General features: G+C 38.3%; 1 protein-coding gene and 1 non-coding gene across 3 annotated transcripts in view; both read left to right on the top strand.

Moving 5' to 3' along the window:
- Positions 1-2,786: 2,786 nt before the first annotated feature.
- On the top strand, positions 2,787-2,893 carry LOC112584773. The gene has a single exon (XR_003109178.3). It is a non-coding gene; the product is annotated as a U6 spliceosomal RNA (small nuclear RNA).
- Positions 2,894-9,961: 7,068 nt separating this feature from the next.
- The window catches only part of LOC102403293 (pregnancy zone protein), a 68,652-nt gene continuing 54,795 nt past the window's right edge, over positions 9,962-23,818 (top strand). The window contains exons 1-8 of one of the 2 annotated variants that reach the window (XR_006550378.2): positions 9,962-10,022; positions 12,718-12,890; positions 15,093-15,273; positions 16,420-16,570; positions 16,719-16,771; positions 17,853-17,873; positions 18,332-18,500; positions 23,360-23,444. Coding sequence is in view for 1 of the 2 variants with exons in the window: in XM_025283185.3 (XP_025138970.2) it covers positions 12,808-12,890; positions 15,093-15,273; positions 16,420-16,570; positions 16,719-16,771; positions 17,853-17,873; positions 18,332-18,500; positions 23,360-23,444 (743 nt within the window). In the remaining variant the exon portion in view is untranslated. The remainder of the gene's footprint in view (positions 10,023-12,717; positions 12,891-15,092; positions 15,274-16,419; positions 16,571-16,718; positions 16,772-17,852; positions 17,874-18,331; positions 18,501-23,359; positions 23,445-23,818) is intronic. The other variant, XM_025283185.3, reaches the window with a different exon arrangement.

Raw genomic sequence — 23,818 nt, 5'->3', positions numbered from 1 at the left:
CTTGTGATGTAGAGACATATTAATTAAAGGCATAAAGACACAGTCTTGGTCAAATGACAGAGACAATTTTCTTTAGATTTGGCCAAAACCTTTGCAGTAAAGAAACACACAATACCAGGTTGTCCTTGTAGAAAGGGGTGGGTAAAAATACAGCAAGAGAAAGAAAAGATCATGAATATCTTTTTTTTTTTTTTTTTTTTTGCTTTAGTGAATGATTAGAGGAAATAAATAGTTAGTCACAGAGAAGGCAATGGCACCCCACTCCAGTACTCTTGCCTGGAAAATCCCATGGACAGAGGAGCCTGGTAGGCTGCAGTCCATGGGGTCTCGAAGAGTCGGACAGGACTGAGAGACTTCCCTTTCACTTTTCACTTTCAGGCATTGGAGAAGGAAATGGCAACCCATGCCATTGTTTTTGCCTGGAGAATCCCGGGGACGTGGGAGCCTGGTGGGCTGCTGTCTATGGGGTCACACAGGGTCGGACACAACTGAAGCGACTTAGCAGCAGCAGCAGCATAGTTAGTCATCTCCCACTTTTTGAGACCCCATGGACTGTACCCCATCAGGTTCCTCTGTTCATCTAATTATCCAGGCAAGAATACCGGAGTGGATTGCCATTTCCTCCTCCAGGGGATCTTCCTGACCCAAGGATTGAACCCAAGTCTCTTACATCTCCTGCATTGACAGGTGGATTCTTTACCACTGCACTACCTGGGAAGCCCATTAATTCATACAGTAAATTCCAAATTTGAATGGCACCATCATGTTTGCCTAGTAAATATCCAGAATGTAATCAAGAGCTCTAACACTGTTGTATCCATATTAAAGAAGAGGCATCAATGGGAAGCTGAGGAAAGAAGCTGGACTAAGAGTGGGAAAATTTGAAATGAAATTTGTTGTATCAATTTGGAGGCAAAGCATTGTAATGAAGATACTGACTTTGCTAGCCTTTATAGAACTAATTACTTTAATTAATTGCTTCTCTGTTATTGAGGTTTCCTTTGTTGGGGCTACAAAGTTTGATACATAGGCCAGCATCTTTCTGTTACATTAATTCCTCAGATTCAGTCTTTTGATGTATTGCAATTTTCTTAAACTCCAAAATCCTTCAGTTATCAAAATGATTGCTAAGTAGCTAAGTATTGCTTTGATGCTTTCAATTTTAATGCTTAATGGCTTAAATTTTGTAAGCAGTATGCTCTATTCATCCCTCCATTCTATTAGAAAGCTCTTTAGCTAAAGCTTATGCAAAGCTTTTCAATCTACAAAACAGAATCTGTTTTCTTGACTGTCTCTCTCAACTATAGTGAGATCCAGACCAAAATATTTGAAGAGAAATGTTACTGGACAGGATTTCTTCAAATGCATTAGTTTTGAATTAAATATTTCATTCTAGTTTGTAGAGATAAGAATATTGCAGGCTCACAAAAGGTACCCATATAACTGACTTTCTATGGACAGATATCAGATTATTTTACAGTGTATGTAAATGTCTTTTAATTTTTAAAAGAATAACATAGTCCTCAGTTTATGATGATGTAAGTACAGTCATAAATGCTGACAAGGGAATGAGGACAGAAATTTGTCAAATGGAATAAGATAAATAAAAGGAAACATTCCCATACAGAGAAGGAAAGTTTTAAGAAAGGAAAAAAAAAAAAAAGAATTTAAATGATGATATAAGAAAGTGACAAAATGAGAGAAATAAACAAGATTGGCTTTTCCAGGAAAAGATATGACAAGTGATAAATTAAAATTTTGAGTGATGCCAACACCTAGTTAGTAGGAGGGATTTTTTTAACAGCTTTATCAAGATATAGTTTACACACTAGAAAATTCATCCATTTAGAGTATAAGTCAGTGACTTTTAGTATATCCAGAGTTTTGTAACCATCACCACAGGAATATTTTCATTATCCCCTCCAAAAATCTATACCCATTTGCTGTCACCCCAAAGCCCCCTTCTCCCCAGGGAGGGATTTTTTGATAAGACAGCTATCTCATATTTATTTGCCCCCTAGGCTTTCCAGACCAGACCAGCTTTCATTACATTCTTTGCTAAAAGAGCAACTCTCAATCAGAAGGAAAGATCAATAGCAATCAGGCCCAGAGAACACATGGTCCTTGTGCAGACAGGTATCCATCTACAAGCTTGGGCAGAAACTGAGTGTATCTAAGTTTCATTATGCTCAGCTACTATCATTTATAGGATATCTAAATTAATGGTACTCAATACATGCTTGGGGCTTCCCTGATGGCTCAGTTGGTAAAGAATTCACCTGCAATGCAGGCGACCTGGCTCTGAGCCCTGGGTTGGGAAGAACCTTTGGTGAAAGAAATGGCAAGCTACTCCAGTATTCTTGCCTGGAGAATTCCATGGACAGAGGAGTCTGGAGGGCTACAGTCCATGAGGTCGCAAGAGTCAGATATAACTCAGTGACTAAACCACCACCACCAATACATGCTTAGCAAATCAGTCATATTAAAATCCATTAGAAAGGTTGCTTAAAATATAAAATAAAAATATAGATTAAAGTGCTCACTTCAGCAGCATGTACACTAAAATCTGGGTGTGCCCCTCTAAAGCCCAGATTTGGGTCTTCCCTGGTGGTTCAGACAGTAAAGAATCTGCCTGCAATGTGAGAGACCCAGGTTCGATCCCTGGATTGGGAAGATCCCCTGGAGAAAGGAATGGGCATCCCACTCCAGTATCTTGCCTGGAGAAACACATGGACAGAGGAGCCTGACAAGCTACTGTCCACGGGGTTGCAAAGAGTTAGACACGACTGAACAACTCTGACTCACTCATACTAAAATTAGAACAATACAGAGAAGATTAGCATGACCCCTAGATAAGGAGAACACACAAATTCATGAAACATTTCATTTTTTCACAGATATATGCTTCTTTTCTATACATTAAATATATGGCATTCTTCATTTCAATCATACTAAAAAAAAAGGAACTTGAAAATATAGATTATGCATCATAAAGGCAAAATATTTAGTTTCAGTAAGTATGGAGTGGGAGACCTTGGAAACTGTATTTTTAAAGAGCTCCTTAGGTGATTCTAATAATAATAAAGTTTTAAAATCACTGACAGTTTGTATAAATGTATAAGCTAACAGCTGAACTGTAAGTAAAACAGCAATAAAGTATATCAATGTGGTGGATTCATGTTGATGTATGGCAAAACCAATACAATATTGTAAAGTTAAAAAAAAGAAAAGAAAAATTTAAAAAAAAGTATATCAAGAACTAGTAAGAGAACCCTAGTGAGTAGAGAATTGCCCAGTGATAGAATGATCAGCATGACATGGGGAATTAAGCTGAGAAATCTCTCCTCATCTCCGTGGTCAAGAAGCAGTTCTTAGGCAGAGGTTACTACAGAAATGTCTCAAAAGAAGACATTTCTGACTAGATGAATGGCACATGAGAAAGCACAGAGGTGGAATTAATTCAAAATCACGCCTTAAGATGAGAGCTGGACAGACTTATTTGCAGCAGGGAGGGAAATAAGTTCAAGTGAATAGAAGAGTTACAGGAAAGTCAGAGCTATGGAACTGAAGAGCTGTTTTCTGTAGATAGGGAATTATACCATGACGAAAACAGCCTGAAGATCAGCCTTCAGTTCAGTTCAGTTCAGTTCAGTAGCTCAATTGTGTCCGACTCTCTGCGACCCCATGAATCGCAGCACGCCAGGCCTCCCTGTCCATCACCATCTCCCGGAGTTCGCCCAAACTCATGTCCATCGAGTGGGTGATGCCACCCAGCCATCTCACCCTCTGTCGTCCCCTTCTCCTCCTGCCCCCACCCCCCAGCATCAGAGTCTTTTCCAATGAGTCAATTCTTCGCATGAGGTGGCCAAAGTACTGGAGTTTCAGCTTCAGCATCGTTCCTTCCAAAGAACACCCAGGGCTGATCTCCTTTAGAATGGACTGGTTGGATCTCCTTGCAGTCCAAGGGACTCTCAAGAAGATCAGCCTTAGCAACTGACATTATTAACTAATAATTTATTTCCTGATAGGAAATATTTCAAGAAATAAGACTATGGACAAAATTGGAAGATTTCTGAAATTCTCACTAAGAAGAGCTAAAGAAGGCAGAGGTTTAAAAGCCTGCTACTACTTCCAACAGCCCAGAAACATGAAAATTTAATTAAAACGAGGTGGGTTTTTTCTTTTCTCTCATCCCATATGTTTTCTAATAGAAAGGGAAAGTGGTTTTTAGTAGCAAAAAAGATGAATGAGTGTCACACAATTGAGGGTATTCAGTTTTCAAAACAGTTGATCATTAGTGTCTAAGATATAATGCTTAAAATAGTCATAGTTTTCCCAGGGTCCTGTTGCTTTTATTTATTTTATTATTTTTAATTTATTTATTTTAACTGGAGGTTAATTACTTTACAATATTGTATTGGTTTTGCCATACATTGACATGAATCCACCACGGGTGTACACATGTTCCCCATCCTGAACCCCCCTCCCACGTCCCTCCCCATACCATCCCTCTGGGTCATCCCAGTGCACCAGCCCCAAGCATCCTGTATCCTGCATCGAACCTGGACTGGCAATTCGTTTCATATATGATATTATACATGTTTTAATGCCATTCTCCCAAATCATCGCACCCTCTCCCTCTCCCACAGAGTCCAAAAGACTGTTCTATACATCTGTGTCTTTTTTGCTGTCTCGCATACAGGGCTATAGTTACCATCTTTCTAAATTCCATATATATGCGTTAGTATACTGTATTGGTGTTTTTCTTTCTGGCTTACTTCACTCTGTATAATAGGCTCCAGTTTCATCCAGCTCATTAGAACTGATTCAAATGTATTCCTTCTAATGGCTGAGTAATACTCCAAAATCCCTGCAGATGGTGACTGCAGCCATGAAATTAAAAGACGCTTACTCCTTGGAAGAAAAGTTATGACCAACCTAGATAGCATATTGAAAAGCAGAGACATTACTTTGCCAACAAAGGTCTGTCTAGTCAAGGCTATGGTTTTTCCAGTGGTCATGTATGGATGTGAGAGTTGGACTGTGAAGAAAGCTGAGCACCAAAGAATTGATGCTTTTGAACTGTGGTGTTGGAGAGGATTCTTGAGAGTCCCTTGGACTGCAAGGAGATCCAACCAGTCCATTCTAAAGGAGGTCAGCCCTGGGATTTCTTTGGAAGGACTGATGCTAAAGCTGAAACTCCAGTACTTTGTCCACCTCATGCGAGGAGTTGACTCATTGGAAAAGACTCTGATGCTGGGAGGGATTGGGGGCAGGAGGAGAAGGGGACGACAGAGGATGAGATGGCTGGATGGTATCACTGACTTGATGGACGTGAGTCTGAGTGAACTCCGGGAGTTGGTGATGGACAGGGAGGCTTGGTGTGCTGCGATTCATGGGGTCGCAAAGAGTCGGACACGACTGAGCGACTGAACTGAACTGAACTGAATACTCCATCGTGTATATGTACCACAGCTTTCTTATCCATTCATCTGCTGATGGACATCTAGGTTGCTTCCAAGTCCTGGCTATTATAAACAGTGCTGCAATGAACATCGGGGTACACGTGTCTCTTTCAATTCTGGTTTCCTCAGTGTGTATGCCCAGTAGTGGGATTGCTGGGTCATAAGGCAGTTCTTTTTCCAGTTTTTTAAGGAATCTTCACACTGTTCTCCATAGTGGCTGTACTAGTTTGCATTCCCACCAACAGTGTAAGAGGGTTCCCTTTTCTCTGCACCCTCTCCAGTATTTATTGCTTGTAGACTTTTGGATAACAGCCATTCTGACTGGCGTGAAATGGTACCTCATAGTGGTTTTGATTTGCATTTCTCTGATAATGAGTGATGTTGAGCATCTTTTCATGTGTTTGTTAGCCATCTGTATGTCTTTTAGTTCTTTGGCCCACTTTTTGATTGAGTAGTTTATTTTTCTGGAATTGAGCTGCAGGAGTTGCTTGTATATTTTTGAGATTAATTCTTTGTCAGTTGCTTCATTTGCTATTATTTCTCCCATTCTGAAGGCTGTCTTTTCACCTTGCTTATAGTTTCCTTTGTTGTGCAGAAGCTTTTAAGTTTAATTAGGTCTCATTTGTTTATTTTTGCTTTTATTTCCAATATTCTGGTAGGTGGGTCATAGAGGATCCTCCTGTGATTTATGTCAAAGAGTGTTTTGCCTATATTCTCCTCTAGGAGTTTTATAATTTCTGGTCTTACGTTTAGATCTTTAATCCATTTTGAGTTTATTTTTGTGTATGGTGTTAGAAAGTGTTCTAGTTTCATTCTTTTACAAGTGGTTGACCAGTTTTCCCAGCACCACTTGTTAAAGATATTGTCTATTCTTCATTGTATAGTTTTGCCTCCTTTGTCAAAGATAAGGTGTCCACGCTGCTACGTCACTTCAGTCGCGTCTGACTCTGTGCGACCCCATAGACGGCAGCCCACCAGGCTCCGTCGTCCCTGGGATTCTCCAGGCAAGAATAGTGGAGTGGGTTGCCATTTCCTTCTCCAATGCATGAAAGTGAAAAGTGAAAGTGAAGTCGCTCAGTCGTGTCCGACTCTTAGCGACCCCATGGACTGCAGCCCACCAGGCTCCTCCATCCATGGGATTTTCCAGGCAAGAGTACTGGAGTGGGGTGCCATTGCCTTCTCTGAAGGTGTCCATAGGTGGGTGGATTTATCTCTGGGCTTCCTGTTGCTTTTAAAAACAAAGTATAAGAATGCAATAAGTCAGAAAGAGAAAAACAAATATTAATGTATATACATGGAATCTATAAAAATGATATTGATGAATCTCTCTACAGGGAAGGAATGGAGATGCAGACATAGAGAAGGGACTTGTGGATACAGTGGGGGAAGGAGCAAGTAGGATGAATGGAGAAGGTAGCCTTGACATATGTACATTACCATGTGTAAAATGGATAGCTGGTGAGAAGTTGCTGTATAACAGGGAGCCCAGCGTGGCCCACTGTGATGATCTAGAGGGGATGGGATGGGGAGAGGGGAAGGAGGCTCAAGAAGGAGGGAAAATATGTGCAATTATGGCTGACTCTCATTGTTGTACAGAAACCAACACAATTTGGTAAAGCAATTTTCCTCCAATTAAAAATACAGTTTTAAAAAATATTGCTCTGAATGTCCCATTTCTGTTCATGTGAATTTTCATTTCATTCTGCTTATGCCAGTGATTCTAACAGCACCTCCCCCAGTGTACACTAAGTGACAAGGACACCTCTACTCTCACCCACTCACAGTTGCTCAATGTTCTGTAAACATATTTTTCATTGGAAGTAGCCAGTTTAGAAATATGTCCAAAGGTTATAATGTCTTTCATAGGTTTTTTTTTTAAAAAATAACTTTGAGATTTAAAAAAATCTGTTTTCCATACCATTAGCATGAGAATTATCAGCAATTACAAAGTTAACTCTTTTCACATCTATGTGTTCACCTCTCTTCCTAGTTTATGTCAAAATTTAATGCTATTATTATAGTCTAAAGTTGGCTTTTGGTCCTTTTCACCTAACAGTAAGTAATTAAAGATTTTATGTTGTGATAAGGTCTTCCTATTTTGGTGGGTGTGTAAGATAGATTCTACCAAGGCAATATATAGCATGTGTCTTCAGTTATCAAACATTGCACTTCATCTGAAGTTTTATGAATATTAATTTTTGCTTTAGTGAATGATTAGAGGAAATGCCAGGTCAGTCAGATCCAACTCTTTGCGATGCCATGGACCGTATAGCCTGCCAGGCTCCTTTGTCCATGGGATTCTCCAGGCAAGAATACTGGAGTGGATTGCCATGCCCTTCTCCAGGAGATCTTCCCGACCCAGGGATCAAATTCCCATTTCCTTGAGAGGCAGGTTCTTTACCACTAGCTCCACCTGGGAAGCCCTTAGTGAGTGATTGGGTGAAGTAAAGTGAAGTAAAGTCGCTCAGTCATGTCCGACTCTTTGCGACCCCGTGATCTGTAGCCTACCAGGCTCCTCAGTCCATGGAATTTTCCAGGCAAGAGTACTGGAGTGGGTTGCCATTTCCTTCTCCAGGGGATCTTCCCAACCCAGGGATCAAACCCGGGTCTCCCGCACTGCAGGCAGACGCTTTACCATCTGAGCCACCAGGGAAGCCAAGAGTGATTGGATAGGTGTGTGCAATTTTACTCTTTGTATGGGAATTTCTTGGATGAGTCAATTACACTTGGAGTTCGAAACTATGAATCTTACATATCAGTTATGTAAAACAAATTGTTCTCTGCACAAAAGAAAAAAGAGTTTCTAAGATTTAAAAGAAAACCTGGAAAGACAGTTTTACTATTAATAATAATAACAAACATTTATATAGCTTTCACTCTATGCCAGACACTTTCTAAGTACTTTTAAGTATGTCAAACTAAATCTAATCCTTGGGGAGCTACTCTTAAGCAACTTTATAGATAAACTGAAGCCCTGAGAGGTTAAGTAATTTGTTCAAGAGGTAACAGGAACCTGGGATTCTTTCCAAGGAGTTTGACAATTGAGTCTATTCTCTTAAGTACTTTGTCATCCTGCTTTGAGGTCAGTTAGAATATTCTTATATTGTATTTTCAGATTATTTCTTTCCAAATGCTTTTCCTGCTTATACAACAATACTTTAGCCAAGAAAGTTTACCAGCTTATTTTATTTATTCTTTCACTCAACAAATATTTACTGTCTATTAAACTGATGACTTCATTACTCTATTTCATTACTCTATTTTCATTCATGTGAGTTAAGTGGCTACCTATTATTAAAAGTTGGAATACTATAACATTGATCTTTGGCTTTGACATTTGGCTAGACAGAATCTGCCATAAGGTTCGGTTTTGGCCTCAATGTATTTCAACATCATTTTGAAACCCCTGAAATTGTGCATGACCAATAAACTTATGATCTTTGTAGGTAATAATTCCATAAAATCTCTATCATAATGTTGATAATTCAATCAAGACACATGATCTGTGGGTTTATTTTAATATTATGATATTTAGTTATAATATGTGTTTTAGATATATCTTAGAGTGAAAAACTTGTTTGTCTTTCACAAAAACAAATCCAAAATATTGATATTTGCACAAAGTCTCTTAAATCAAGGAATCATGAACCCATTGTAGCTCATAAGCCCTCATACATCCAACTGTCTTAAATATATTTCTGGTATTAAAAATGTATGCCATTTAAAATGGGTACTTTTGACTCATTTTGAAATTTTCTGTACTCATTTATTATAGTGGTGGGAGGTAAAAATAATAAAAGTTTTCATTTTTAAACCTCACCTCTTTCTTCCTCAACTCTTGTCAGTGTTTATATTGCCCCTGAGAGTTGCATAAGAATAAAGGAGAGAGCATAGAAAGAAACACTGAATCCAGGAGACAAATACCCAGCAAAACTCTTGATCTTAGAATTCAGAAATGGGATTTCAACTTATCTTAGAATTCGGAAGTGGGATAATTGTCATACAAATGTACATTTGTGAGTTTATTAGAATTAAAAGTGAAATAATATTTTTGCTATCAGTCATAAATCTAACTTGACTGCTTATCTTGACAATGAGGCCTAGCTTTGAAAATCAGATTATTTGTAGGCACTTTCTAGAAATATAATTATGCAAGTCATAGTTTTGACAATAATAAAAAGCACTTTGAGGTTTTATATTGATAAAAGGATATTTAAATTAATAATATTTCAATTTTGCCAAAGTTATATCAGGTGATTCTAAGTAGAACTATAGCAATTAGTAACCATTTATAAGTGCCTTTTTTGCAATGTTTCTAGACAATGAGAACGAGAATGACTAATAACTAATCCAAATCCTTTTGCAATTGACCTAGTTCCCAGTGGTGTGCTTTCAATAGAATTAAGGAAGTCATACTTGATTCATCAGCTGATAGGTAATTAAGCTGCAGTATTCTTGCCTGGAGAATCCAATGGACAGAGGAGCCTGGCGGGCTGCAGTCCATGCAGTCGAAAAGAGTTGGACACAACTGAAGCAACTAAGCACAGCACAGCACAGGTAATTAAAATTCTTTTTCAATGATGATTACAATGTGACCTTTGGCTTATAACTTAGATAACTAAATATTCAAATGATGATATTATAACAGAACTTCTTGTGTTTTTTTCCTATTTTAGAAAAATATTTATTTTATTTGGTTGCACTGGATCTTAGTTGCAGCATGTGGGATCTTAGTTCCCTGACCAGGGATGGAATCTGGGCCCCCTGTATTGGGAGGATGGAGTCTTAGCCACCAGACCACCAAGGAAGACCTCTATCTCTCTTTATGTGAACAAGACTTCTTGGTGCTTGCATCTATAGAATAAGTAGAATAGGAATATTATAGAATAGAAATATAAGAGAGTAGAACATAGGAGAATAGAAAGCATAGCAAGAGGATAGGTGAGATGTGTGTCAATCTAGCAGTAAGTCATATTCAACCAAGGACACATGATCTGATTGGAGGACCCAGATGGATAGAATATACAATTAATTTCATTTTTTAGAAATGACTTTCAAACAAAATTTTTCTTGTGTTTAATATTATTGAAATTATAGTAGCTATATATAGTTTTGATGAAGAATATATTGACCATACTTATAATGATAGCTTGATCTAGAAAAATCTATTACTATTCAGAACTGGATAGGTACAAGAACCTCTTTTATAGTTTTGATTATCTTTAGTTTCAGAAATGTATGATAGAGTGATCTTTAAAATATACTGAAGCAGTACTTCCCCAGTGGTCCAGTGGTTAAGACTTCACCTTCTAACACAGGGGGTGCAGGTTCAAGCCCAGGCCAGGGAGCTAAGATCCCACACGTCTCGAGGCCAGAAAAATGTATAAAACAGAAGTAATATTATAAAAAATTCAATAAAGACTTTAAAAATGATCCACATCAAAAAAAAATCTTTTAAAAAATAAAATATATTGAAGCATAAAATAACAAGGTAAAATTATATGGGAAATAAGAATGGAAATACAAGATTGAACAGAAACAAGAATGATGCTAAAATTTCCAACTTTTAAAAGAATAGATCATGTTGTTTTAAATGGATAATGGTAGGCAATAAATGACTGCAGTATTTACATTTCACTGAATACATTTTCAAAATGGTATTTCCCTTTATTTTTAAAATATCAGTATTTATATTTTTTGTTATCTTACTCATGATGAGAAGTTTTAGAAGCTAAGCATGTGTGAAAGGTTACGTGCTTAATAAAATTCTTTTGGGAATATAAGGAGGAAAAAGATTGAAGACCACAAAAATATGTAATATAAGCATTAGCAGAGAATGTAGAGAACATACTGTTTATGCTCTATGATAAATATTTTAAATGTATCTACTATCATTTTCAATTAAAAATCACAACAATAAAGTTTTATAATACTTCAGATTTATTCTTCTACTCTAGAAATTTAAACTGTAATGGTGATTTTGCTTCATCAAAATGCAGATTTTTATACTTAGTCGTTAGGCATTTGGCCAAAGTAAGGGATTGGTATATATCCAAAAAAGTATAATTATGCCTATGAAAAGTTACTTGGAGCCTTCTTAAAAATCATTTATTATCTATTGTAAGTTACTTTATTCCATATTAAGCTGGCAGAGAATGAAGATATTTATTTATGGCAGTGTAGGAATGCAGGATGGAAGTGGGAAGAGCATAGTTTCTAATGAGAAAAGAAACCAAATGAAGCTAAAGCATTTTATCTTCATTCAGCAAGCATTTGCCAGGTACCAAGGCCTCACACAATGTATTATTACAGTTTATTTAACCTAGCATTATATCACTAATAGTTTATTATCATCATTGGAATTATATTTTTTAAATTAATCTTTATTGGAGTATAGTTGATTCATAATGTTGTCTTAGTTTCTGTTTACAGCAAAAGTGAATCAATTTTATATATACATATATCCACTGTTTTTTAGATTTTTTTTTCCCTCATGGATCATTACAGAGTACTGAGTAGAGTTCCCTGTGCTACACTGTGGGTTCTTATTAGTACCTGTTTTATATACAGTAGTGTGTATGTCAATCCCAATTTCCCAATTGATCCCTTCCCCCTCCCCCTGTGCTGTCCCCCTTAGTAACTTTGTTTTCTACATCTGTGATTCTATTTCTGTTTTGTAAATGAGTTCATTTGTACCATCTTTTTAAAGATTCTAAAGGTTATTTTTCTTAGAAGATAAAATTAATTGATTGGCTTTATATTCTAGACGTTAAATGAACTAAGAAACTATAATAATGTATTACATGGGTTCATTTTCTTTATAAATAAATATAAAGATAGCTATAAAAAGTGAAAACTAAGCTTTCAAACAATGGAGAGATTATCTTTATATTTATTTTGTTTAAAATTCTGGGATAAATTTTCCTTTGTTTTGTTAATGAACTCTATCGGTTGATGCTCAGGGAATGTGTGCTGTTCCCTGGACTTCCAGGAAAAGATCTGTGTTATGTATTTACATAAGTAGCTCTTAATTTCATCAAATTATATCATTTATTTTGATGTATTTTCTTAAAGATGTTTAAAGTTGCTGATTAATGACCACAACTAATGTAGTCTCAACATGCTATTTTTCATGCCCTTTGAAAATCTGAGCAAGTGGATTGAAGTGATCTGCAATTGATTTTTTTATACTGGAAGTAGTTAATATGTTACAAAAATAAATGGTTGGCCGTTTACTTTCACTACCCATCAGGTAAAATAAAAACCAAGGATTCTGGAATAAGAACAGAGTTCAAGGAATCAAGGACTCAGACTCCCATTCTTTCCTGTTCCTCTCTACACCATGAGGGGACATCAACTGCCTAATCCAGTCTTGATTCTGCTTTTCTTGCTCCTTCCCAGAGATGCTTCAGCTACCTCCAAACCGTAAGCAACATTTCCAGAAAATTCTATTCCTTTCCTCTCTCCCATTCTGTTATCCATTTCTTGATGTCTGCCTTTTTATTCCTTAATTCTCTATGAAATTATCTGCTGTTGAAAAGCATTGAAAAATGATTACCACAGGTGGTAAAAGGTATACTCCAGTTCTAGAAAACTCAGAAACACAAGGTAATAATATTTGTGAAATATTTGTGAAACAAATATTCCATCATCCAAGATGATGGAATTCTACAATATTCACCAAATAAAAATATATAATTCCTACCAAAAAAAGAGATAAATTCTTTATTGGCTAATGAAAAAGGCTGCAGTGTCTTGTCTTTGCCATTGCAAAGTGACATAGTATCTTTGTCTCCTCCAAGTCATGGGTTCCCAAGATGGATTAGACCTAAAGACAAGCCAGGATTTGTGTGTCAAGTCACTCAATCCTTCACCAAATCTTTAAAGGCTAGCATTAGACTTTGAGAACATACAGATCAACAAAATGTGGGCTGTGACCTCAGTACCTCATAGTATAAAAGAGAGAGAGAGAGAGAGATGGTGCACAGAGAATGAAATAAAATGCAAAAACAGAACCAGGATTCTGTGGGAATTGTTGTTGTTCAGTTGCTAAGTTGTATCCAACTCTGCGACCCCATGGACTGTAGCCCGCCAACATCCTCTGTCCAAGGGGATTTCCAGGAAAGAATACTGGACTGGGTTGCCATTTCCTCCTCCAGGGGATCTTCCTGGATCAGGGAACAAACCCTCATCTCCTGAGTCACTAGGGAAGCCCTCTGTGGGAATACTGACAAATAATACCTAACTCATCATGGGAACGTATATAAAGGAAGGGGCATCACCAAAGTTGTTTTTGAGATGAGTCTTATGAAGCAAATAGAAGTTTTCCAGCTAGACCAGGACACTTCAGATAGACCAACAAGCATGAGCCACCAGAGCATCACAGAGTTCAGTATGTTTGGGCTTTTCTAAATGATAGATAAACAGCAACAGAGGGATGATATTTTCTTCTGGGTGTACGTGGTAACACGTCTGATGATTAGCCTAGTTTGTCTTCTATCTGCAGAGAGTGGAAGAAAGAAAAGAGCTAAGGTTGCATCCAAAACAGTATTGAAAATAGATTCAGTTCCTCTCCATGAATTGTTATCTCTTTAATGTTTCCTGAAACAAAGTGGCCTGTGATACCATCATACGAAACCCAAGACCACATACAGATAGATTCTCTTACTGGTTGCAATAATTAATTAATTAATTAATAATATCATTAGTTAATAAATTAAATGGAGAAAGAAATGGCAAAGTGTTTTGAGAGGGCTGTTGACATATAACTGAGAATTAAAGTTGTATTGAAGTGTACAACACACATATATATTGTGAAAGGATTTTCCCCATTGACCTAACTAATCTATCACATAGATTAATCTAATGATTTATCTAGCACATCTGTCTCTCAGCTATCTACTTTTGAGGGAGAGGTAAGAACATTTAATTTCTGATCTCTGAGCAAATTGCAGTTATATAATACAGTTATCAGCCATAGTCACCATGTTAGATATTATATCTTCAGCTCTTATTACCTCATAAATGAAAGTGTATGCCCTTTTACCAACATATTCCTATTTCCCTCTACCTCCCAGCCACTGGAAAGCACTTTTCTACTCTATGTTTCTAAGTTTGACTTAAAAAAAAAAAGATTCCTCATGTAAGTGATACCAGGCATAATTGTCTTTCTCTGGTTTATTTCACCTAGCACTGTGCCCTCAAGGGCCATCTATGTTGTCACAAAGGGCAGGATTTCCTCCTTTTTTTAAGGTTGAATAATATTCATGTGTGTGTGTGTGTATGTGTGATCACATTTTCTTGGTTCATTGAAAATTTCTAATTTAGAAAAGTACCTCTATCCAAAATGTATAACAACTCATGGAGTGCTTATCCATAGCTTACGAATAGGTTTACTAATGTTGTAAGGGTGACTATTTCCACAATACTGGAGAAATGTATGGGTGTTTAACTTGGTAGGGGGTTTCTGAGTTTCTAAGGTCTCTGGATTGGCCTTTGAGGAATATACTCCTTGCCACTCCTGCTGAAATCTAACTTGGTTCTGTGACTGATGAAGATAGCAAAGATTATCTAGAAAACAACCACAATAACCCCTCCATGGCTGACCCAGACCCCTCTTCTCCACAGGCAGTACCTGGTGCTGGTCCCATCACAGCTGTATGCTGGTGTTCCTGAGAAGGTCTGTGTCCTGCTGAATCACCTGAATGAGACAGTGGCATTGACAGTAACTTTGGAATATGAGACGCAGGGCAGGAATCTCCTCACAGACCTGGAGGCGAAAAACTCCTTCTACTGCAGCTCCTTCACGGTCAGCATTCCTCCTTGGGGGAAGGGAAATCATTACAGAGAGAGCACATTAGTTGATGCCTTAGGTTCTGACCCCCAACAATTAAAAAACCTCAGCTTGGTGCTCTGTGATGACCTTGATGGGTGGGATAGAGGTGGGAAGGAGGTCCAAGAGGGAGGGGATATATGTATATATATAGTTGATTAACTTTGTTGCCCAACAGAAACTAACACAACATCATCAAACAATTATACTCCAATAAAAAATAAAATACAAAAAAGAAAAATGAGGAGTACAGAGTGAATTTCAAACAAGTCTAAAGATAAAATTTCTACTGAATATAAGTTCATAATATTTACAAACAGAACTGGTACAATATACAAAAGATAACAATGGTTATAAGAAGGATTTTGTTTGTTCTTAAAGCAAACTTTGAAGGTAAATCATGTTCATGCCTTTATAGATATAAACACAGATTCATAAAGTTTAGTGACTTATCTAAGATCTCCCAGATGGTTGATGGTTAATGTACTGTCCTTGTAACCTTTTACTAACTTAAAGTATTAAATAGTTAATCATACCAGCTTACTACCAATGATAATATACAGTGCTACTTTTGACTGTTAGAAAATAAATTTTAAAAATTATTTTAATACTACCATATTACTGTCAAAATGAGAACTTGTTATTTCCTTCATTGTCATGACTAGTTGAAGAATTATTTCATTTTTATTGCAATGACATTTCTCCTTTAATCAATTCAATAAATTGCTGCCTTCATGTTACACACTCATATTAATCTATAAAACAGGGGACATTCCATTTGACTCTGAAAAAATGAAAGCGAAAGTATCTGTTTCTCAGTCATGTCCAACTGACTCTTTGTGACCCTGTGGTCTGTAGCCCACCAGGCTCCTCTGTCCATGGAATTCTCCAGGCAAGAATCTTAGAGTGGATAGCCATTCCCTTCTTCAGGGGATCTTCCTGACCCAGGGATCGAACCTGGGTCTCCTGCATTGCAGGTGGATTCTTTACCATCTGAACCACCAAGGAAGCCTAGCTCTTACTAATTCCCATGGGACTAACTAGAGAAATGAGAAAGTCACAAAAGCTGAGACATTCAGAAGTGGATCTGGGCAGATTCCTCAGCTCATTTCTGTTTTACAGATTCCGGATTCTTTTCCCTTCGCATTCATAACCGTGCAGGTGCAAGGACCAACCCAGAACTTCATAAAGAAGAAGCAGATATACATTACAAAAGCAGAAAGCCTAGTCTTTGTCCATACAGACAAACCCATCTACAAGCCAGGACAAACAGGTATAAGGAACTAAACAAGCAAAGGCAATCTGAAGGGTTGGAGGTGTAGTTCTCTGTTACCTTTTGGAAATCCTGGCACATTGTTATTTGTGTTACCACCCTGAATTTCCATTGGTGGCTTTCATGAGAAAAATCTCTTGTGTTTCAGTGCAATTCCGCATTGTCTCTGTGGATGTCAACTTTCACCCTTTGAATGAAACGGTGAGTCTCATAGCAATGGCTATTTTGTTGTTGTTCAGTCACCAAGTTGTGTCTGACTCTTTGCAACCCCATGAACTGCCTCACACCGGCTTCCCTGTCCTGCACTAACTCCCAGAGTTTGCTCAAGTTCATGTCCTTTGAGTAAGTGATGCTATCTAACCATCTCCTACTCTGTCGCCCTCTTCTCCTTTGCCTTCCATCTTTCCCAGCAGTAAGACTGGCAGAAAAAAAAAAAAAGCCAAAATGTAAAATCTGTTCTTTGGAGAACCTGAAACTAATATGAGATACTTAAACCTACCACAGAAAGTTCTCCAAAGCATATGGCTACTGGAGGATAAGGGAGATAAGTTCATCAACTACATTCTTAATTAAATATTCGGTTGAAATTATCTCCTTAAAGACTCAATTATTCTAAATGAACAAAAGAAAATAAATGCATTTGATATCTCTCTTAAGAGAAATGGAGAATTTCTCGCAGATGAAAGTCAACTGCCAAATAAAACTCATTATTTGGACCTTTTTACACAAATCTAGGTTACATTTTTTTTGTTTGTTTGTTCTTTTTTTTAAGAATTTTTTTCCTTCTCTTAAAAAAAAATAAAATTATCCATGTTTGGCTATGCTAGGTCTTTGTTGCTGCTCAGACTTTTCTCTAGTTGTGGAGAGCAGGGGCTACTCTCTAGCCGCAGTGCACAGCGCAGAGCACAGGCTTTAAGGTGCATGGGCTTAGTAGTTATGGTTCCCAGGCTCTAGAGCACAGACTCAATAGTTGGTGCACACAGGTTTAGTTGCCTCACAGCATGTGAGGATCTTCCCAAATAAGGGATAGAAACTGTCGCCTTCACTGGCAGGTGGATTCTTTACCACTGAGCCATCAGGGAAGCCCCCGTCATTTCTTCAGAGACTATGTCCCAGACCAAACATACGAAGTGTTATGACTCAAACAGGGCCACATTTCCTCATCCAGACAAGAACTGAATAGGCTCACTTCCTTCTGGTCCAAATACTGTTTTAATGCTGGTGTCACAGTTTTGTCTTTCTATACTCGGTCTCACACTCACGCTATTTGTTTTCTTTTCAGTTCCTGGTGGTTTATATTGAGGTAGGTAATATCTTGTGTCTCTCTCTTGGGATGAGGACTCACTGTGAGTTATATTAACTTTCCTCTTTCCACTTTCTCCTTCCCCACTGGCACTGCTTCAGAACTAAATAAATACTGTTTTCCCTGTCTCTCATAAATCCTGGGGAGAGTGGATAAGATGTCAATGAAATAACAAAATACCCTGAGATGATGCAACGTAGTGGCTCTTCCAATATTTCTGACCGAGATAGGTATGCATAATCACAAAAAGAGGTACTATCACCTGTCATATCTCAGCTGGGCAAGTTGCCCTTTTCTCAGTCTAGAATTCTTAGAAACCTTTGCTAATACCTCTGGTGCCAATTTACCAACCAGCTAATTAGCCTGCTTCCCATGTCATCCTCCCTGAAAAGCTGTTCTTCTACTCAAAACTATATATTTCAATTGCTTCAATATACTTGTGATGCTTTTACATATAGAACCCCAAAAGGAACCGGATTTTCCAATGGCCCAGTTTCAAATTGCAAGGGGGACTCAGTCAGCTCTCTTTCCCACTCTCAGTGGAGCCTGCACTGGGTCCCTACAAGGTGGTACTGCTGAAGGAGCCTGGGAAAAGAATAGAGCACTCTTTTGAAGTTGATGAATACGGTAAGAATTCTACACATGTCAAACACATGTATGACATTAAAGAATACAAGATTGGATCATTTTTATATGTAGTGACAAGCAAAAATCTAGCATATAACAATCAAAAAGTAGCAAGAATTTTTATTTATCTAAATATTTGCCAAACACTTCATGCACTATCTCATTAATTCCTTACAATAGCCCTCTGAGGCAGATACTATACCATCTCTATTTTACAAATGAGTATATTGATACTAGAGAAGTTAAAAATTTACCAAAATCATGGAGCCAAGAAGCATAAGAGATTTTAATAGTTCCAACTGACCCTATTCAAACATAAATTATTAACCAATATATTGTGTTATGTACATGCATCTCTTGATCTATATCTTATAACAGGATGTATTTTCTGGGATTGCATCCTTGCTGTCTGTAACCTACATGTAATTTATGCTAATAATAGTTCTCAGACATTGAAACCATCTTATTAGTTATCAATTATGTAGAATTTCTAATGTAAGTTAAATACATCATGCTGTGGATAAGGAGTTGTTGTTGTTCTACTGCTAAGTCATGTCCAACTCTTTGTAACCCAATGGACTGCAGCATGCCAGGCTTCCCTGTCCTTCACTATCTCCTGGAGCTCACTCAGACTCATGTCCATTGAGTCAGTCATGCCATCCAACTATCTCATCCTATGCCCGCTCTTATCCTCCTGTCCTCAATCTTTCCCAGCATCACAGCCTTTTCCAATGAGTCAGCTCTTCACATCAGGTAGACAAAGCATTGCAGTTTCAGCTTCAGCATCAGTCCTTCCAATGAATATTCAGGTTTGATTTCTTTTAGGATGGAATGATTTGATCTCCTTGCTGTCCAAGGGACTCTCAAGAGTCTTCTCTAATACCACAGTTTGAAAGCATCAGTGCTTCCGTGCTCAGCCTTCTTTATGCTCCAACTCTCAAACCCATACATGACTACTGGAAATACCATAGCTTTGACTATACAGGCCTTTGTCAGCAAAGTGATGTCTCTGCGTTTTAATACACTGTCTAGGTTTTTCATAGCTTTTCTTCTAAGGAGCAAGCAGCTTTTAATTTCATGGCTACAGTCACCATCTGAAGTGATTTTGAAGCCCAAGAATATAAAATCTGCCACTATTTCCACGTTTTCTCCGTCTGTTTGCCATGAATAGGAGACTTATCACAAAAACCGGATTCTCCAGTCTCACCAGAACCGCCATGAGAATTATGGAACAGGGATTAATTATAGGAACGACTAACCTTATATACAACTGTGTGGGAGAGACTGGAAAAGTCAGAGTCCCGCAGGAGGAGTTGGTGGATCTGAGGAAATTACTAGCCAGGCCTCCTGAAGCAAGGGTGAGGATGTACAGATCAGAACTTACAAGGGCACATTCAGATTCCAGAATGGACCACTGAGGAAACTGGTAGAAGAATCAATGGGAGGATGTTAGCTCTCCCTCATCCCACTTTGTATTTCTATAACCAGGTGTCTGGTAGTGGGCCCAGGGTTTCTGTGAGTCAGCAGGGTTAGAAGTTAGGAAAAAGAGCTAGAACAGACAGGGAAAAAAATAAGGACAAACTGAAAGTTTCTGGCCCCTCTGTACCTGTGACCATGTCTAATCATCAGATCAGATCAGTCGCTCAGTCGTGTCCGACTCTTTGCGACCCCATGAATTGCAGCATGCCAGGCCTCCCTGTCCATCACCAACTCCCGGAGTTCACTCAGACTCATGTCCATCGAGTCAGTGATGCCATCCAGCCATCTCATCCTCTGTCGTCCCCTTCTCCTCTTGCCCCCAATCCCTCCCAGCATCAGAGTCTTTTCCAATGAGTCAACTCTTCGCATGAGGTGGACAAAGTATTGGAGTTTCATCTTTAGCATCATTCCTTCCAAAGAAACCCCAGGGCTGATCTCCTTCAGAATGGACTGGTTGGATCTCCTTGTAGTCCAAGGGACTCTCAAAAGTCTTCTCCAACACCACAGTTCAAAAGCATCAATTCTTCAGCACTCAGCCTTCTTCACAGTCCAACTCTCACATCCATACATGACCACAGGAAAAACCATAGCCTTGACTAGACGAACCTTTGTTGGCAAAGTAATATCTCTGCTTTTGAATATGCTATCTAGGTTGGTCATAACTTTCCTTCCAAGGAGTAAGCATCTTTTAATTTCATGGCTGCAGTCACCATCTGCAGTGATTTTGGAGCCCAGAAAAATAAAGTCTGGCACTGTTTCCACTGTTTCTCCATCTATTTCCCATGAAGTGATGGGACCGGATGCCATGATCTTCATTTTCTGAATGTTGAGTTTTAAGCCAACTTTTTCACTCTCCACTTTCACTTTCATCAAGAGGCTTTTGAGTTCCTCTTCACTTTCTGCCATAAGGGTGGTGTCATCTGCATATCTGAGGTGATTGATATTTCTCCCGGCAATCTTGATTCCAGCTTGTGCTTCTTCCAGTCCAGCGTTTCTCATGATGTACTATGCATATAAGTTAAATAAACAGGGTGACAATATACAGCCTTGATGAACTCCTTTTCCTATTTGGAACCAGTCTGTTGTTCCATGTCCAGTTCTAACTGTTGCTTCCTGACCTGCATACAAATTTCTCAAGAGGCAGATCAGGTGGTCTGGTATTCCCATCTCTTTCAGAATTTTCCAGTTTATTGTGATCCACACAGTCAAAGGCTGTGGCATAGTCAATAAAGCAGAAATAGATGTTTTTCTGGAACTCTCTTGCTTTTTCCATGATCCAGTGGATGTTGGCAATTTGATCTCTGGTTCCTCTGCCTTTTCTAAAACCAGGAAGAAAACCTGGTTTTAAAAGATTTTAAACCCTTTCCTGAACATCAGGAAGTTCACGGTTCACATATTGCTGAAGCCTGGCTTGGAGAATTTTGACCATTACTTTACTAGCGTGTGAGATGAGTGCAATTGTGCAGTAGTTTGAACATTCTTTGGCATTGCCTTTCTTTGGGGTTGGAATGAAAACTGACCTTTTCCAGTCCTGTGGGCACTGCTGAGTTTTCCAAATTTGCTGGCATATTGAATACAGCACTTTAACAGCATCATCTTTCTGCTGAGTTTTCCAAATTTGCTGGCATATTGAATACAGCACTTTAACAGCATCATCTTTCAGGATTTGGAATAGCTCAACTGGAATTCCATCACCTCCACTAGCTTTGTTCATAGTGATGCTTTCTAAGGCCCCCTTGACTTCACATTCCAGGATGTCTGGCTCTAGGTCAGTGATCACACCATCGTGATTATCTGGGTTGTGAAGATCTTTTTTGTACAGTTCTTCTGTGTATTCTTGCCATCTCATCTTAATATCTTCTGCTTCTGTTAGGTCCATACCATTTCTGTCCTTTATCGAGCCCATCTTTGCATGAAATGTTCCTTTGGTATCTCTGATTTTCTTGAAGAGATCCCTAGTCTTCCCCATTCTGTTGTTTTCCTCTATTTCTTTGCATTGATAGCTGAAGAAGGCTTTCTTATCTCTTCTTGCTATTCTTTGGAACTCTGCATTCAGATGTTTATATCTTTCCTTTTCTCCTTGCTTTTCACTTCTCTTCTTTTCACAGCTGTTTGTAAGGCCTCCCCAGACAGCCATTTTGATTTTTTGCATTTCTTTTCCATGGGGATGGTCTTGATCCCTGTCTCCTGTACAATGTCAAGAACCTCATTCCATAGCTCATCAGGCACTCTATCAGATCTAGGCCCTTAAATCTATTTCTCACTTCCACTGTATAATCATAAGGGATTTGAATTAGGTCATACCTGAATGGTCTAGTGGTTTTCCCTACTTTCTTCAATTTCAGCCTGAATTTGGCAATAAGGAGTTCATGGTCTGAGCCGCAGTCAGCTCCTGGTCTTCTTTTTGCTGACTGTATAGAGCTTCTCCATCTTTGGCTGCAAAGAATATAATCAATCTGATTTCGGTGTTGACCATCTGGTGATGTCCTTCTGTAGGGTCTTCTCTTGTGTTGTTGGAAGAGGGTGTTTGTTATGACCAGTGCATTTTCTTGGCAAAACTCTATTAGTCTTTGCCCTGCTTCATTCTGTATTCCAAGGCCAAATTTGCCTGTTACTCCAGGTGTTTCTGGACTTCCTACTTTTGCATTCCAGTCCCCTATTATGAAAAGGACATCTTTTTTGGGTGTTAGTTCTAAAAGGTCTTGTAGGTCTTCATAGAACCGTTCAACTTCAGCTTCTTCAGCATTACTGGTTGGGGCATAGACTTGGATTACTGTGATATTGAATGGTTTGCCTAGGAAATGAAGAGAGATCATTCTGTCGTTTTTGAGATTGCATCCAAGTACTGCATTTTGGACTCTTTTGTTGACCATGATGGCCACCCCATTTCTTCTGAGGGATTCCTGCCCGCAGTAGTAGATATAATGGTCATCTGAGTTAAATTCACCCATTCCAGTCCATTTCAGTTCGCTGATTCCTAGAATGTTGACATTCACTCTTGCCATCTCTTGTTTGACCACTTCCAATTTGCCTTGATTCATGGACCCGACATTCCAGGTTCCTATGCAATATTGTCTAATCATGGTGACCTTCAGAGACTAATGGAGCTGTTTCCCTCTCACCTTTGAAATCTTGGACAAATTCTGAGGAGAGTCTAGGAACTATAATACCAGCCTAAGTTACCATGGTGCTAACTGCCCATGGGTATGAATGGCATCACTTTTTTGCCAGTAGTGACCTGCTGCTCCTTATTGTAATTGAAATCACTTCATGTGACTCTTTGTTACAAGATTATGTAATAGAATCATTACTAATACTCTTGCAAGACTTTCTGCCTGCTCTCACACTTGTTTTTTTTTTTTTTCTTTTATTGATAACAGTTTTGCCCAAATTTGAGGTCCAAGTGAAAATGCCCAAGAAGATTAGTTTCCTAGAGGATGAATTTGAGGTTTCTGTCTGCAGCCTGTGAGTTACATTTTTTATCTTATTTCTATTTCCCTACCCTGTTTGTATTGCACATAACGATTACTGACCTTCCAACTATTTTAATTAAAGAAGGAACGAGTCTCTCCAACTTATCTGAGCTTAGACCAAGGAGCAGGGGTGATAGCATGCAATATGTTTACTACTGTTAGTAAAATTATTAACTGAGCATTTAAAATGTGCCAGGCAATGTTCAAAGTGCCTTGCACTTATTTGTGTTTTTGTTCTTACACTAACCTTGTAAGATGAGGATAATAATTCTCATTTTACAAATGAGGAAACTATAACATATAAAGAATAAACTAACTTGTTCAAGTTCCTACAGACAATAAATGGCAGACTGGAATTTAAATCCA

Source organism: Bubalus bubalis, chromosome 4 (genome assembly GCF_019923935.1).
Source record: "Bubalus bubalis isolate 160015118507 breed Murrah chromosome 4, NDDB_SH_1, whole genome shotgun sequence".
Lineage (NCBI taxonomy): Eukaryota > Metazoa > Chordata > Mammalia > Artiodactyla > Bovidae > Bubalus > Bubalus bubalis.
Note: the sequence above shows the minus strand (reverse complement) of the source record. Positions and strands in the feature narration are given on the sequence as shown.